Genomic DNA, 13,252 nt, shown 5'->3' on the forward strand with positions numbered 1-13,252 from the left:
AGCCATCTCTCCAGCCCAGAAAACCGATCACCCATGAGCCCAGACAGCATCTCCTGTCAGAGAGCCAAGGGGGTTATGAAGGGACTCTAGAAGCCATGGGAGCAGAGGGGACAGGGAGGGTCTCTCTAAGGATATGTGTTAGAGCAGAGACCAAATGACTACCAGTGAAGGAAGTTCTGAAAATACTGGCGAGTTTGAGACCAGCCTGATCTACACGGTTCCAGGACAGTTAAGGCTATGCAGAGAGATCCTGTCGAAAGAAAGGAAGAAGTGGGGGGGGGGAGCTGAGGGGCTGGAAGTTGGGTGTCAGACACCTGCATGCATTCTCTGAGAGCTGAAATAGGCTGGGCCACCTGTCCTTGTTCCTTTGCTGTCACTCTCTACCAGGCCCCCTTCCAGACTTAGTCTCAGCCTGTCCTCCCACTACAGTGGTCACATAAGAGCCCCTGTCACAATGCAGGTGGCAGAGAGCGCAGCAGGGCTGACCCACTCCAGTTGTGGCAACCTGAGGAAACCATCCCAGGCCTCTGCAGCCTAGCCTCGTGGGAAAGAAGCCCCGCTGGAAACACTCAGCTCAGGGAACATTCTAGAATGGCAGACCTCTGGGGCCTAGGCTGGTCAGTCAATAACACCTCCTAACACTCCATATACTAAAATCAGCTTCTCCCCAAACACAGTGTGCTCACTGAAGTCCTGCAGGGAACTGTGGCAGGTGTCCCCAAACACAGTGTGCACACCGAAGGTTCTGCAGGGAACTGTGGCAGATGTCCCCAAACACAACATTCACACCGAAGTCCTGCCGGGAACTGTGGCAGGTGTCCCCAAACACAGTGTGGACACCAAAGGTCCTGCAGGGAACTGTGGCAGGTGTCCCCAAACAGTGTGGACATTGAAGGTCCTGTAGCAAACTGGGGCAGGTGTCCCCAAACACAGTGTTCACACCGAAGGTCCTGCAGGGAACTGTGGCAGGTGTCCCCAAACACAGTGTGGACACCGAAGGTCCTGCCGGGAACTCTGGCAGGTGTCCCCAAACATACTGTTCACACCAAAGATCTGCCGGGAACTGTGGCAGGTGTCAACCAAATCTCTAGGTAATTACAGACCTAGATCTCTTATTTCTCAAACTCCTCAACTCCAGAGAAGGCAGTATATGGGCAGACAGGGCTTGCTCTGTGACACTGGGCAAGTCACTTACTCTCCACAGACTTTAGCATCCTGATCTAGAAAGTGGGGCTTTCCGGTCAAACCTCATGATCAGATCCACTGAATTTGAGAACAGCAAAACTGAAAGGGTCCAAAGGGCAGGTTGGAAGCCTCTGGGGATTCTCAGAAAAAGGGGACACAGCGCAGTGACAGCTACTGAAAGCGTGGCACCAGAAGCGATAGATGAGCAGAGCAGCAGGTATTTATTCTTGGGTGCTGACCTCAAGCAACCTCACCCCTCTCTACCCTATCCCTCTGCTTGTCTGGAGCGGGAGGTCCAAGAAGGCGAGGAGCTGGAATCAATGATGGATATGGTCCCAGGTCAGCAGCTCTGAGTGGTACAGCTGGAACGGGAACTAAAAGGGCACAAGGAAGACAGAGGAGAGGGTTGAGGGCACCAAAATCCTGCCTTCCTTATCCTGACCCTCTGCTACTGCATGCTTGGCAGTTGTGGGGCACAATGCCAGTTCTGCTGAGTACCCTGTTCATGAGGATGGGCAAGTCAGTGTGATCCCCTGCCCCGTATCTCACTAAGTGCCCGTGCCTTGAGACAGAGGCTCCCTTATTTCTTGGTTAGAGGATGGCACTGCCCAGCCAGACCCACCTGACAGGGCTCTCAGTGCTGGTCCAGGATGAGGGGCACTTGTGCGCTGTCCACTCGAGGAGGCAACCGCTCTCCCGTGCGTACATTGAACATAGGCAAGGTGGAAAGAGGCCGGGGCACCTCACGGCTGGCTGCCATCTGCCGAAGCTCCTCTGTATTCCCATGGATGGTGCAATGGTGAACCATCTGGATGCTGGAGGCACAAGCAGAAGATCATCAGCTCTTGAAACTGGCCTCTAGGGTCTAGCCTGGGATTGCCTCAGAGCCACCCTGCACCCTGCAGTTGCTGGGAGACTCAAACACATGATGTAAGTGCAGGGGGAAATGGGGAATTCATGGTGCCTGCTTGTGCCCAGTGATTGAGACAAGGGTCTGGGTGCAGACAGCCTGGTTATAAAGCTCTATGTTCTTGGCTTTAACCCCTTCGTGCCTCCACTTCCTCCAGCTGTACAATGGAGATAATAATAAGTATCCTCCTAGATTGTTGTGCGAAGTAAGAAAATGGCCAGCATAGGTAACGTACAAGATGCTGAGGCGGAGCAGATACCCACATGGAGTATATTATTTGCAGAAGCTGCTACTGGCCAGGACTTATAAACCTAGTGTTTGTTTGTTTTAAGACTTAGGTATCCTGAGTATATTGAGGATGACCTTGAACCCCTGATCTTCCTGTTTCCACCTCCCAACTGCTAGGATCACAGCCGTTTGTCGCCACACTCAGTTTGTGTGGTGCTGAGGATCAAACAGAGTTTCGCACCCTCCCACCTGGCTCCATCCCCAGCTGTATGACGTTTTCATATTCCGACGGCCCTCCTGGTTCCTTCTAGTATTCGGCAGCCTCCCTCAGCATCAACTCCAAACACCTCTCCCCCTTCCTTCCGTCCTTATGTCAGCCTGGCCATCCCACCCAGTCTTTAACCTCCTCTTATCCCCCAGCTCCCAGCTCTTGAGCCTCCTGGGGATACCTTCCACCAAGCTCTGGATCTCATTATTTATCTGGGATCCTTGAACCTGGTCTCTGTTCCTTTATATCTGACCCTTCCCCACCCCACCCCCCCACCCCCCACCCCCACCCCCGTCCCACTCCATTCTTGCCTCTCTGTCTCTGTTTCAGACCAGAGTTCCTTTGAGCTGTTCCTAGCTCCACCCTTTGGAAACCCCTACAGCCGGGAGTGGCTATATGCATCAGAAGGCCTTTCCTGAACTCCAGCTTCATGTCTGGCTCTAATCACATGTGACCATCCTAGGTCCTTGCTTTCTGTGGTCCAGGAGCAAGCCACAGTGAGTCTGAGCAGCAGGCCTGCACGCCGGCACGCAAAGCAAAGTGTCAGGACTTGCTTTGTTTCCTTTCTACTGCTTACTGCTTTGTGGCAAATTGCTAAAACCCCTCTGTGGTATTAATAGAGGAAGCTTTATTTCACTGTAGCCCCCCCCCCAGCTGGAAGCTGCCTGGCCTCTAGGGGGAGTTGTTCTCAAGCCTCCTTTACAGGAATCTGCCTCATTTGTTGGCTTAGTCTGGCAACATTTTCCTAAATTCCTGATCACCAAGTCAGAGCAGAGACTTTGCCTGGTAGACAATAAAGTTTTCCGCTAGGGCTGCGGCTGAGACAGGAGGATTGTGAGTTTGAGGCCAGCTTGGGCTGCACAATGAAGCCATCTCAAAAACAGTTTTAAAAAAATAGAATTGGATTTTCTTAGGGAAACCGAGGCTCCACGCAGGCAGAATAATGGCCTCTTCCCTTGTCATTCAGTTACTAATAAGGTAGGGGAAGGGTCCCTGCCAGGAGTCCAAGTCCCCGTCAGTGGACAGCAGCTGCAGTTAAGAACCCTGAGGATCAGAGCACTGAAGGACAGGCGGCCTCCTGGAGAAACAGTGGCACTCCCCTTGGAGTGGAGCAGAGGGCCCACTGGCCAGCAAAAGAAGTGAGGTCGCAGTCTAAGGCCAGGCAGAGTAATTTAAGCTCCTAAATATGGAATCTGACAAACCGAGTTGTCAGAAACACAACATTCCATCCCTTGGGGAGGAGAGCCCGTGGTGGGATGAGAGCAAGAAGAGTGTGAAAGAGGGGCCAGGGAGGCAGGTGTGTCAGTCACCCAGGCCGGGAAAGGCCTCTCCCACCACCAGCCCCACATCTGGGTCTCATCGCTCCGGTAACTCATGGGTGGGAAAATCTCCCCAAGAAGAGCAAAAGAGCAGACAGCAAACCCAATGCAGCCGTTCCAAGGGGCTTCATGTAAGTGCTCAGGCAGACAGGAGAGCAGGCAACATTGCTATATACAAACACACGCCCACAGACGCATGTGGTCATACGACACCAACAGACATTCTGCCCCCAACACACAGTCACACAAGGCAATGCCACTGGGGTGTGGAGAACACCGTGACCAGTTAGATCTGATACAGGGGACAGCCAGGCAGCAGGGTCACTACTGGTGGCCCACTTAAAAAGCAGCAGAAATTGTCATAAGTATCTAGTAGAACTAAGCCAACCCAAAACTCAGGCCAGCAAAGGCTGCTGGAAGACGGGGCAAAAGTATTGATTACAGTCAAGAGGGAAGCTGGCCTCCCTGACATCAGTGCTACCACCTGAACCAGGAAGGCCGGTGATGACAACGCTGGTCACAAGAGGAAAGCCACAATGCCAGCAATGCAACTGACCAAATCTGGCACAGGCTACGAAAAAGTTATCCAAATCCTCCTTGCGAAATGTATGTCAGAATTATTGATCTCAGCAGAAGAGATCTATAAAGTGAAGACAGATAAGGCAGAAAACCCAGCCAGGCCGTGGTGGCACACGCCTTTCATCCCAACACCAGGAGGCAGAGGCAGGGGGAACCCTGTGCGAGTTCAAAGCTAGCCTGGTCTACATAGAGAGTTCCAGGACAGCCAGAGAGATGCAGTCTCAAGAAATAAAGACAAAACCCGAACCCTTTGTTTTTTCTTTTTGGTTTTGAGACAGGCTTCCATGGAACCCAGAATGGCCTCCAATGGAAGGAGATGAGAGATCCTCCTGCCTCCACCTCTACAATGCTGGGATTACAGGCATGGGCCACCAGGCCCAGTCTAAGAAAGCATTTTAACAGTTTCGTATGGAAGATTAGTTTACATAAGCCAAGGAACTGCATTTTACCCTGAGAACTATATTCTCCTTTAAAAAGATAATTATAGGGGCTGGAGAGATGGCTCAGTGGTTAAGAGCACTGGCTGATCTTCCAGAGGTCCAGAGTTCAGTTCCCAATTGGTGGCTCACAACCATCTGTACTGAGATCTGGCACCCTCCTCTGGCGTGCAGGCATACATGGAGGCAGAATGTTGTATACATAATAAATAAATAAATATATTTTTTTTGATTTTCGAGACAGGGTTTCTCCGTAGCTTTTGGTTCCTGTCCTGGAACTAGCTCTTGTAGTCCAAGCTGGCCTCGAACTCAGAGAGATCCGCCTGCCTCTGCCTCCCGAGTGCTGGGATTAAAGGCGTGCGCCACCACCGCCCGGCCTAAATAAATATTTTTAAAAGTATAATTATAATTCTTATGTTTAAAATGTACTGGAAGAGTTCAGTTGGTAAGTGGTTGCCTAGTATACACGAAGCCCTGGGTTCAATCCCAGTACCACATAAACTGTGCGTGGCGGCACAGTCATTTCTAGCTCCCAGGAAGGTGAAGGCTGTACAACCAGAAGTTCAAGGTTATTTTCAGCTGTATATTGAGGCCGGCATTCTACATCAATTAAAAAAAATGTATCCAGGCATGGTGGCACACACAGCACTCCAGAAGCAGAGGCAGGTGGATCACCGTAACTTTGAGGCCAGCCAGGCACACAGAGTGAATTCCTACCCATCAAGGACTATATAGTTTGACCCTGTTTCTGCTATCAGTGGTGGCGCACACCTTTAGTCACAGCACTCGGGAGGCAGAGGCAAGTGGACCACTGTGAGTTCAAAACCAGGCTGGTCTAGAGAGTGAATTCCAGGACAACCAGGGATACCCAGAGAAACCCTATCTCAACCTGCCTCGCCAAAGTTGGCCCTGTCTCAATAAATATAAAATGTTAGCATTTTTCCCACCTAGAGACACAAAGTAGAGACTGTTGGCAGTTAAAGAGTGGATTTAAAACTGAGTTGGGTTGGGGATATAATTCAGTGGTTAAACACTTGCCTAGTGTGTGTGAAACCGTGAGTTCCATGCGCAGCACTGCTAAATAAATAAACAAACATGAGGATTCCAAGTGCCCTGGAATCAGTTCAGAAATGCGTATATACGCCGTATATACATGGGCATTCCCTGCGTGAACCATCCAGCCAGAGCCCTCCTCTGGAGGGTATCTGGCACTTCAGATGTCCCCACTATCTGATGCCTTTGATCCTCCTAAGAAGAGACAATGGGGCTACTATGACCCCCACAGGATTCTGCCCACCTCACAATGGCCCCCTGAGGTCACCGCAGAAATAATTTCACCAGTCCCTGAGCCCACAGCACAAGTCTGCTGAGGCCAACCGTGGGTGACCATCCTCGGTCCTCCCTCTGGCCATCCAGAAGGTGTGGCCCAGACCCCTACAGAGGAGCCTCTGAGGGAAGCAGAAGTCAGAACACAGCTCACCCACGACTGAGAGTAATCTGGTGGATACTTCCAGCCGCCACCCTGGAGGTCCTAGCATCCAGTGCCCTTCAGCCACCTCCGGAAGAGATGCAGAGAGACACGTCACTGGCGTCACCATCTGCAGACCCAAATGCTGCGGTGGCTGTAAACCAGGATGCCAGCACATCAGGGGACCCAAGCAAGAGTGAGACTGAGCCCTACAGCAGTCCTCAAACCCCGCGGAAACCCAGTATGTCGCAGGTGATTCTGAGGGCTGTGTCTGACAAGGGGGTGCGCAGCCGTGTGTCCCTTGCTGCCTTGAAGAAAGCTGTGACCACCACAGGCTACAATATGAACCGCAACAGCTGGCGCTTCAAGCGTGCACTCCAGAATCTAGTGCAGAAAGGCATGCTCAAGAAGGTGACTGGCAAGGGTACCTCAGGCTCTTTCCGCCTGGGTAAGAAGAAAGCCTTCAAGTCCAAGAGCAAGGCCAAGAGACGCCAGGGGAGGGGGCGGAGGGGGCAGAGGCAGAAGCCTGGGCAGCGCAAGTCTGGACCATGCCAGTCACTACTAGGCTCCAGGAAGAGCCATAATCGGCTTTTCAAGGGAGTTCGTAGGGTGGCCAAAGGCCGCCGCCACTAAGAAGGCAGGTTGGGCGGGTCGCCAGGCTTGCCACAAGCTCAGTAAAGTGGAAATAAAAGCCCAACTTATTTCACAACTGTCTTCTGGAATCTTTGGGGTTCAGAGGGTAGGAAAATTAGGCCTGGGGCTGAGGGGTACAGAGTGGGGGAGGAGGCCATGGACAGGAGGAATCTGAGGCAGAACAAGATGGGCTTGGAAAGACATGGTAGGACCCTATCTGTTAATGGCAAGCCACTTCCTCTTCACCCGCGGCAGAATCAAAGGCCAGCCAGGTATCTGGTTCACAGTGGGGAAGGAGGGAAGAAGGAAGAGGGAGAGGGAGGAAGATGGGGAGGAGCAGGAGATGGTGAGGAGAGGGAGACAGAGAACAGGGAAGCGAGAAAGGGAAGAATGAAACGGAGCCCAGGAGGAGGAGCGAGGAAGAGGAATACACACTGGGAGCCTTTGGTCACTTCCCAAGTCCTTTCCTATGTACAGTGGCAGGTCCCCTTCCCCTATGGCACAATAGCCTCCTCTATGATCAGAACACATGAGGACGAGGTCAGAAGGGCATGGACTTAGCCTCCAGCCAATCAGGGCCAAGGCTCAGAGGTCATTGCTGCTCATACTGAAGAGTTCAATGGCGCACGCCTTTAATCCCAGCACTCGGGAGGCAGAGGCAGGCAGATCTCTGTGAGTTCGAGACCAGCCTGGTCTACAGAGCTAGTTCCAGGACAGGCTCCAAAGCCACAGAGAAACCCTGTCTTGAAAAAAACCAAAAAAAAAAAAAACAATCCGGGGGCAGGAGGGAACTCCCATATCCAGCCCCCCAGCTTTGCTTCTACTCACTCAGAGGTGGCCATGTCCCTCTTCAACCTGTGAAAAAAATGGAGGTTGGGGGTTCAGTACCAGTCTGGCTTTGCTCCGTGGTATCCCAAGAGCTCCTATATAGGAATCCCATGTGCGTATATTCAGAATCCCTCCTAGTTCCAAGCCAGACAGCACTGGATCCCCCCTACCTAGAAAAGGGGCCCCACATTCCTCTTATAGTTGAGCATCCCACTCCCTGAGAAGTATGGCTCCCCCAGTCCCAGAGTGGTCCCTTAGACATACCAGCCCGTTGCCCTCCCTGGCCGGCACACTCACCGTCCTTCACGCCGACAGCACATGATGTAAGCCAGCAGCAGGGTGAGCAGCAGAGCCACCAGCAAGGGCACCAAGAGGGTGACCAAGGCGTCTGCCAGGAAGTCTCGGCCTGTGGCCTCAGTGGGTGGACAGAAGAACGGGTCATGTTCCAGGATCCCGTCACCTGGAGTAGGCACTTCATCCAGGGGCTCCGGCACTGACTTGTCTACCTGTGTAACAGAGGCCAGAGCTGACCCAGGGGTAGCTCAGTAGACTCAAAGATACTGTCCCACAGGAGGTGTGGCAGCTACCAACCTATCAACCCCATGTAACCCACAGACCTTCTTCCTGCCTGCCTCCCCTAGCCCATGTGACTACAGGAAGAACACTGGATGAGGGGTCAGGGAAGCTACTTCTAGGAGAAGCAGGGAGGTGCGATGGTTAGTGCTGGTGCTAGGTTTGGACTGCCTGAGTCTGAAATCTGAGTCAGGCTAGTGCTTCACCGGGGTGAATTGCCTCAACATGGTTTCCTCGTTGAATTCAGAGTGATGGTAATGTGCTTACTCCTGCCCTGAATCACGGTGGTGAAACATGCTGGGGATCCAGTGCCCAGCACACAACCTTCAGTAGGCTGCCAATGACCAGCGCTACCACTCAGTTCTGCTGGAGTCCCTGGGCTGGTTCCCAAGAGCAGGGTGTACCAACAACTTCCAGCCAGGGTCCCTTGAAACATCACCAAGAGCCACAATGAACCCCTTATTGCAGGCAGCCTTGTTTGGTGGTACTTCCTCTGGAAGCAGACAGAGCTGTCACATGGATGCCCCCTCGCTGGAGTTTGGACTTAGGAATTCTTGGGAGTTTTAGCTGTCTGTTCTGCTGAGCAGATCTGGGACTCAGAGCTGGGGAGTCCAGATGTGGACTGTAAGCTTTGTCGCCCTCTTGTGGCAAGAAACAGAATTTCATATGCTTGCATGCATGCGTGCCTGCGTGCCTTGGTGTGTGTGTGTCTACGACAGAGACCACAGACTGAGGTTGAGACCCAAACCGACCCTATCAGAGAAAAAAAGCTGGGCTAGAGAAATCATAGGTACAGAGGACTTGATGAGACTTATACCCTAAACTCAAACCCTAGAACCAGGATCCCTCCTCACCAAAGATATATTGCACCAGTCAACACGGAAGTGGGGTGCCAAGGTGTCGTAACAGGACAGTAATGGAGGCTGTCCCTGGGCACAGCGGGCATAGCTGTCAGGTGATGCCACCATCTTCAGGCAGGTGGAGAAGGGCGTGGCAGAGCCCACCTTGATGTATACCCTGAGAAAAGAAGCCATTGTCAGCACCACTCTGCCAGGGAGAGGCGGAGGTGTCCTGGCAGTAGGCAAGGATGGGTGTGGAATAGGGATGTCCCACGGAAGACACATCAGGGCCTGGTAGGAGAGGTCACAGCCTCCAAGACCTGAGACCAAGTCAGAGCACCCCACTCTTTATGTACCCCAGAAATGACTTTTAACAGATGGATCTCATACGTCCTCATGGGGTGCCGGTAAGTTCAGAGTTCAGGGTAATGGGGATGTGAGCCCAAGGAGGAGATGGTGTGGAGGGAATGGGAACTGGTTTGAAGTAAAGAGAAGAGATGGCCACTACCGAGGTATACCACAGTGGTCATCCGGAAATCAGTAGATGGGTATTTTTTGCCCACTCCCTCCCTAGTCAACCAGGAAGCCTTCCTGGATTGTTCCCTTACCCTTCCTTCCGTCCCTCAATGGGAAGAGGAACACGACCTCCACGGTCCAAGGCCGAAGTGATGTTGAGCAACTGGAGCTCCCCTGGCTCCCAGAGTCCCCCCAAGGCGGTGAGGAAGCGACTGGCAGGTGTGGAGGGCAGAACCTCTTCCACATCATGGCTGCGCACCAGGAACTCGGCTTGGTACGGCAACCGGGGACCTGAAGAGGCCAAGTCGGCAACTTGAACGCCATCCCTCGAGCTACCAACGCCTCGTCGGCCCTTACGCGCCCTCTCCTGGATGCCTTGCTCCCCACTGCTTCCCAACACTTTCTCTTCAAGGCTGGCACCAGTAGAGAAACGGGATAGGAACAGAGGTACCTTCGGGCTCCTCGATCAGCAGCAGCAGTCGCTGTCTAGTGGTGTCAAAGCTGTCTCGGTTGTAGGCTGTGACCTGGGGGAATGGAAGGAGGGCTGAGGAGCGGGACTAAGGGGAAGCAGGCACAAATGGAGCGTATGCAAATTATATGCAAATAAACATGCATAAGCGCCCGGCCCCAGTGACAGGGCCAGCCCTAGGAGGCCCCAGTGGCCACCCCCAGGATGTCTCTGTGCTGGCACCTCGATGACCTGGCGTCCACGATCTTCTGGAGTGGGGGTACCATAGAGGAAGCCAGGGTTATAGGGACTGCGCTGTGTGTAGCGCAGCCACCGGGGCAGGTCTGGATGTCCCTGGAGGTGGGCCTGGTAGGTGAGTCGGACAGTAGGTGGCACCGCTGATGGGAGAAACAGGAAGGGATTGGAAACCAGAGACAGGACAGGAGATCTGGATCCGCACACTCCAGCCCATCTGGTCCCTCTCTCACCAATGTGTTCTGGAAGGCGCAGGAAGGTGGCATGTTCCAAGGGATGCACAAAAACACGACCCACGAGTGGATATAAGGTTGTCTGCTGGGCATTGGTGTCCCTCAACCCTGCCAGAAGACCTGTGGGAACCCCATAAGCCCCAAACACACAGCTTCAGTCATGGGTAGGGGGTGAGCGCCCTTCCACACTGTGCTCCCGATGTGCCGAGAGCTGAGGGTTCCTGGCTGCCTCCAGGTGGTGGGCTGCAGGCCCTGCTTTGCTTCACAGGTTAGAGGATGACAAGCCCCAGACTTTTGTTGGCTTTGGATTCATGGAAGGGACCCCAGGCATCTTTCTACTCCACGGTTAAGTCCACAGTGGGAAGAAACTAAGTTTGGCTGAGAAAGGGGTAAGCTGTGTGTGTTCAGGTTACTTGGGAAAAAAGCCCATGCTGAATGTCTGAGAGGCTTGGGGTTGAGAACACCCTCCGAAGAAGGGTAGCCATTCTAAGACCCCCAACTCCCAGAGAAGAACACAGAACAGGGCCTGCAATGTGGGCCGATAGAAGCCCAGCAAAGTAGACTTGCCCAGGCTGCCTCCGCCTTCCCTCTTAATGCCAAATTTAGCCTGGTCTGCCAGAAGTAACGGCCTAGTCAGCTCATTAAAGGGCCCACGACCCTCTTCCCTTGTCCTCTCATGCTCACTGGGGACTCTAGGACACCTCTGCTCTCAAAATTTCCTATTATCCAGAGACCAGCTCCCAGCCCCTGGATCCTTGAGTGGCTTATCATTACCCACCCCCAAAAAACCCTCTAGGTCCTACTTCACCCACCCCAAACCCCTCTTCTGAGGATCCCCTACTCTTCTACCTTATAACCTCTAAATTCTGCCCCTCATTCTCTCCCTCCCCCGAAGAAGATCCCCAACTTGCCTACAAGGAGAGGAATCCAAGTTAGTGCTGCTGCCATAGCTGCCCAGCCTAGCCAGCCCTTTGAGTGACAGAGACAGGGGCTGGAGCAGAAAAGGGTGGGGCAGGGAGGGGGAGGAGGTGTGTCAGAGCAGCTGAGAACGGCCTTGCCCAGAGTGCCAACTCCTTCCATTCTCAGAGTGAGCAATGACTCTGGGGTGGACACTGTCCTCACACACGGTGTCCCCTAGTTGTTTCCCGGTGTCCACAATGGGCTTTATTTTGTGTGCGTCTCTTTTTTTTAATATTATATATTTGTCCAGGTTGTGGTGGTGCATGCCTGTAATCCCAGCACTCAGGAGGCAGAGGCAGGTGGATCTCAGTGAGTTCGAGGCCAGCCTGGTCTACAAAGTGAGATTCAGGACAGCCAGGGCTACCCAGAGAAACCCTGTCTCAAAAAAAATATCATTTATTTGATTATTATTCTGCACTTGTTTGTTTTTTATTTTATTATTTTCTGTGATCGTATGTTTTTACTGCACATTTGTCTATGCACCACCTGGAATGCAGTGCCTCCCAGAGGCCAGAAGAGGGAACTGGACATCCGACGCTCTGGAACTGGAGTTACAGATAATGATGAGCTGCCTGCCATGTGGGTGCTGGGAATTGAACTCAGGATTCAGGCAAAGCAGCCCGTGCTTTTAATTACTGAGCCATCTCCTCAGCCCCTCGGCATGTTTTCTAAACCACCAATTTGGCTCCATGGGCTCTCCCTTGAATTTTGAATTTATTTTAAATTTGTGTGTATGAGTGATTGTCTGCATGTGTGTTTATGAATGACATGCATGCCTGGTGCCATGGAGATCAGAAGAGGGGGTCAGATGCCCTGGACCTGGAGTAATTGCCAGCACTTGAGGGCTGGGAACTAAACCAGGTCCTTTGCAAGAACAGCCAATGCTCTTAACCACTGAGCTATCTCTCCAGAATGGCCCCCTTTTAAAAATCTCAATGACTCCCATTGCTCTTGAGTTCCCAGCTCACACCCGGTTGGTGACTTTCTGGCCCTTCTTCTGGTCATTTTGTCTAGAACCCCACCCCACCCCGATATGCCCCCAGGCTCTGGCCCTCCCTCTGTTCTTGCCTAGCTTAGTAGGGCTTCTTAATCTCATGGCATCCATCAAAGCTCTTCCCACTGCCTGGCATTCCCTTCCTGCCTTGTCCCTTGGGCAGACTTTAACCAGACTGCATGGATGTGTCCCCTCCTCCCTGAAGCCTTTTCCTGTCCCTCCTCTTCCTAAGCTGGCTGCTTATGTCTACACATGCGCGTGCACAAGTGCACACACACACACCTCTGTGTCAACTCAGCCTCACAGGATCGTGGTGTGGAACAGGTGTTCTGGTCTCCTCATTTCGCCACCATTTTATCCCTGCACCAGACATGGGGTCTAGCAGCTAGTAAACGCAGGGGGTTGGTTGACAACTTCCTTAACAGTTTCCCCAGGCCAAGCCCCCAGACCGAGCATCTCCCATGTGAAGGCCTGGATGGAAAGAACCCAGATGGTACCAGCCAGGTGGGAGACAGGTAAGCCTGACAGTTCCTGCACACACGGTCTCAAGTCATTCTCCCTCTCTAGGCCTGGGTCCAT

At 52.8% G+C, this 13,252-nt stretch overlaps 2 protein-coding genes across 2 annotated transcripts; one reads left to right on the forward strand and one right to left on the reverse strand.

Annotated features, from left to right (window-relative positions):
• Nucleotides 1-1,385: 1,385 nt before the first annotated feature.
• Nucleotides 1,386-13,252, reverse strand: Sgca (sarcoglycan alpha). Its single transcript, XM_050156795.1, has 10 exons — nt 13,123-13,252; nt 10,720-10,839; nt 10,475-10,629; nt 10,235-10,307; nt 9,876-10,074; nt 9,283-9,445; nt 8,153-8,361; nt 7,856-7,882; nt 1,808-2,000; nt 1,386-1,559 (listed from the first exon to the last, which is right to left on the reverse strand). Exons 1-9 carry the CDS (start codon nt 13,250-13,252, stop codon nt 1,820-1,822), a joined length of 1,257 nt encoding a protein of 418 aa, XP_050012752.1. The 3' UTR covers nt 1,386-1,559; nt 1,808-1,819.
• LOC126510358 (spermatid-specific linker histone H1-like protein) lies at nt 5,377-7,567 on the forward strand. Its single transcript, XM_050156895.1, has one exon. The coding sequence runs from the start codon at nt 6,494-6,496 to the stop codon at nt 7,025-7,027; it is 534 nt and encodes a 177-aa protein (XP_050012852.1). The 5' UTR covers nt 5,377-6,493; the 3' UTR covers nt 7,028-7,567.

Source organism: Alexandromys fortis, unplaced genomic scaffold (genome assembly GCF_014885135.2).
Source record: "Alexandromys fortis isolate MF-2015 unplaced genomic scaffold, M_Fortis_MF-2015_v1.1 scaffold_31, whole genome shotgun sequence".
NCBI classification, from domain to species: domain Eukaryota; kingdom Metazoa; phylum Chordata; class Mammalia; order Rodentia; family Cricetidae; genus Alexandromys; species Alexandromys fortis.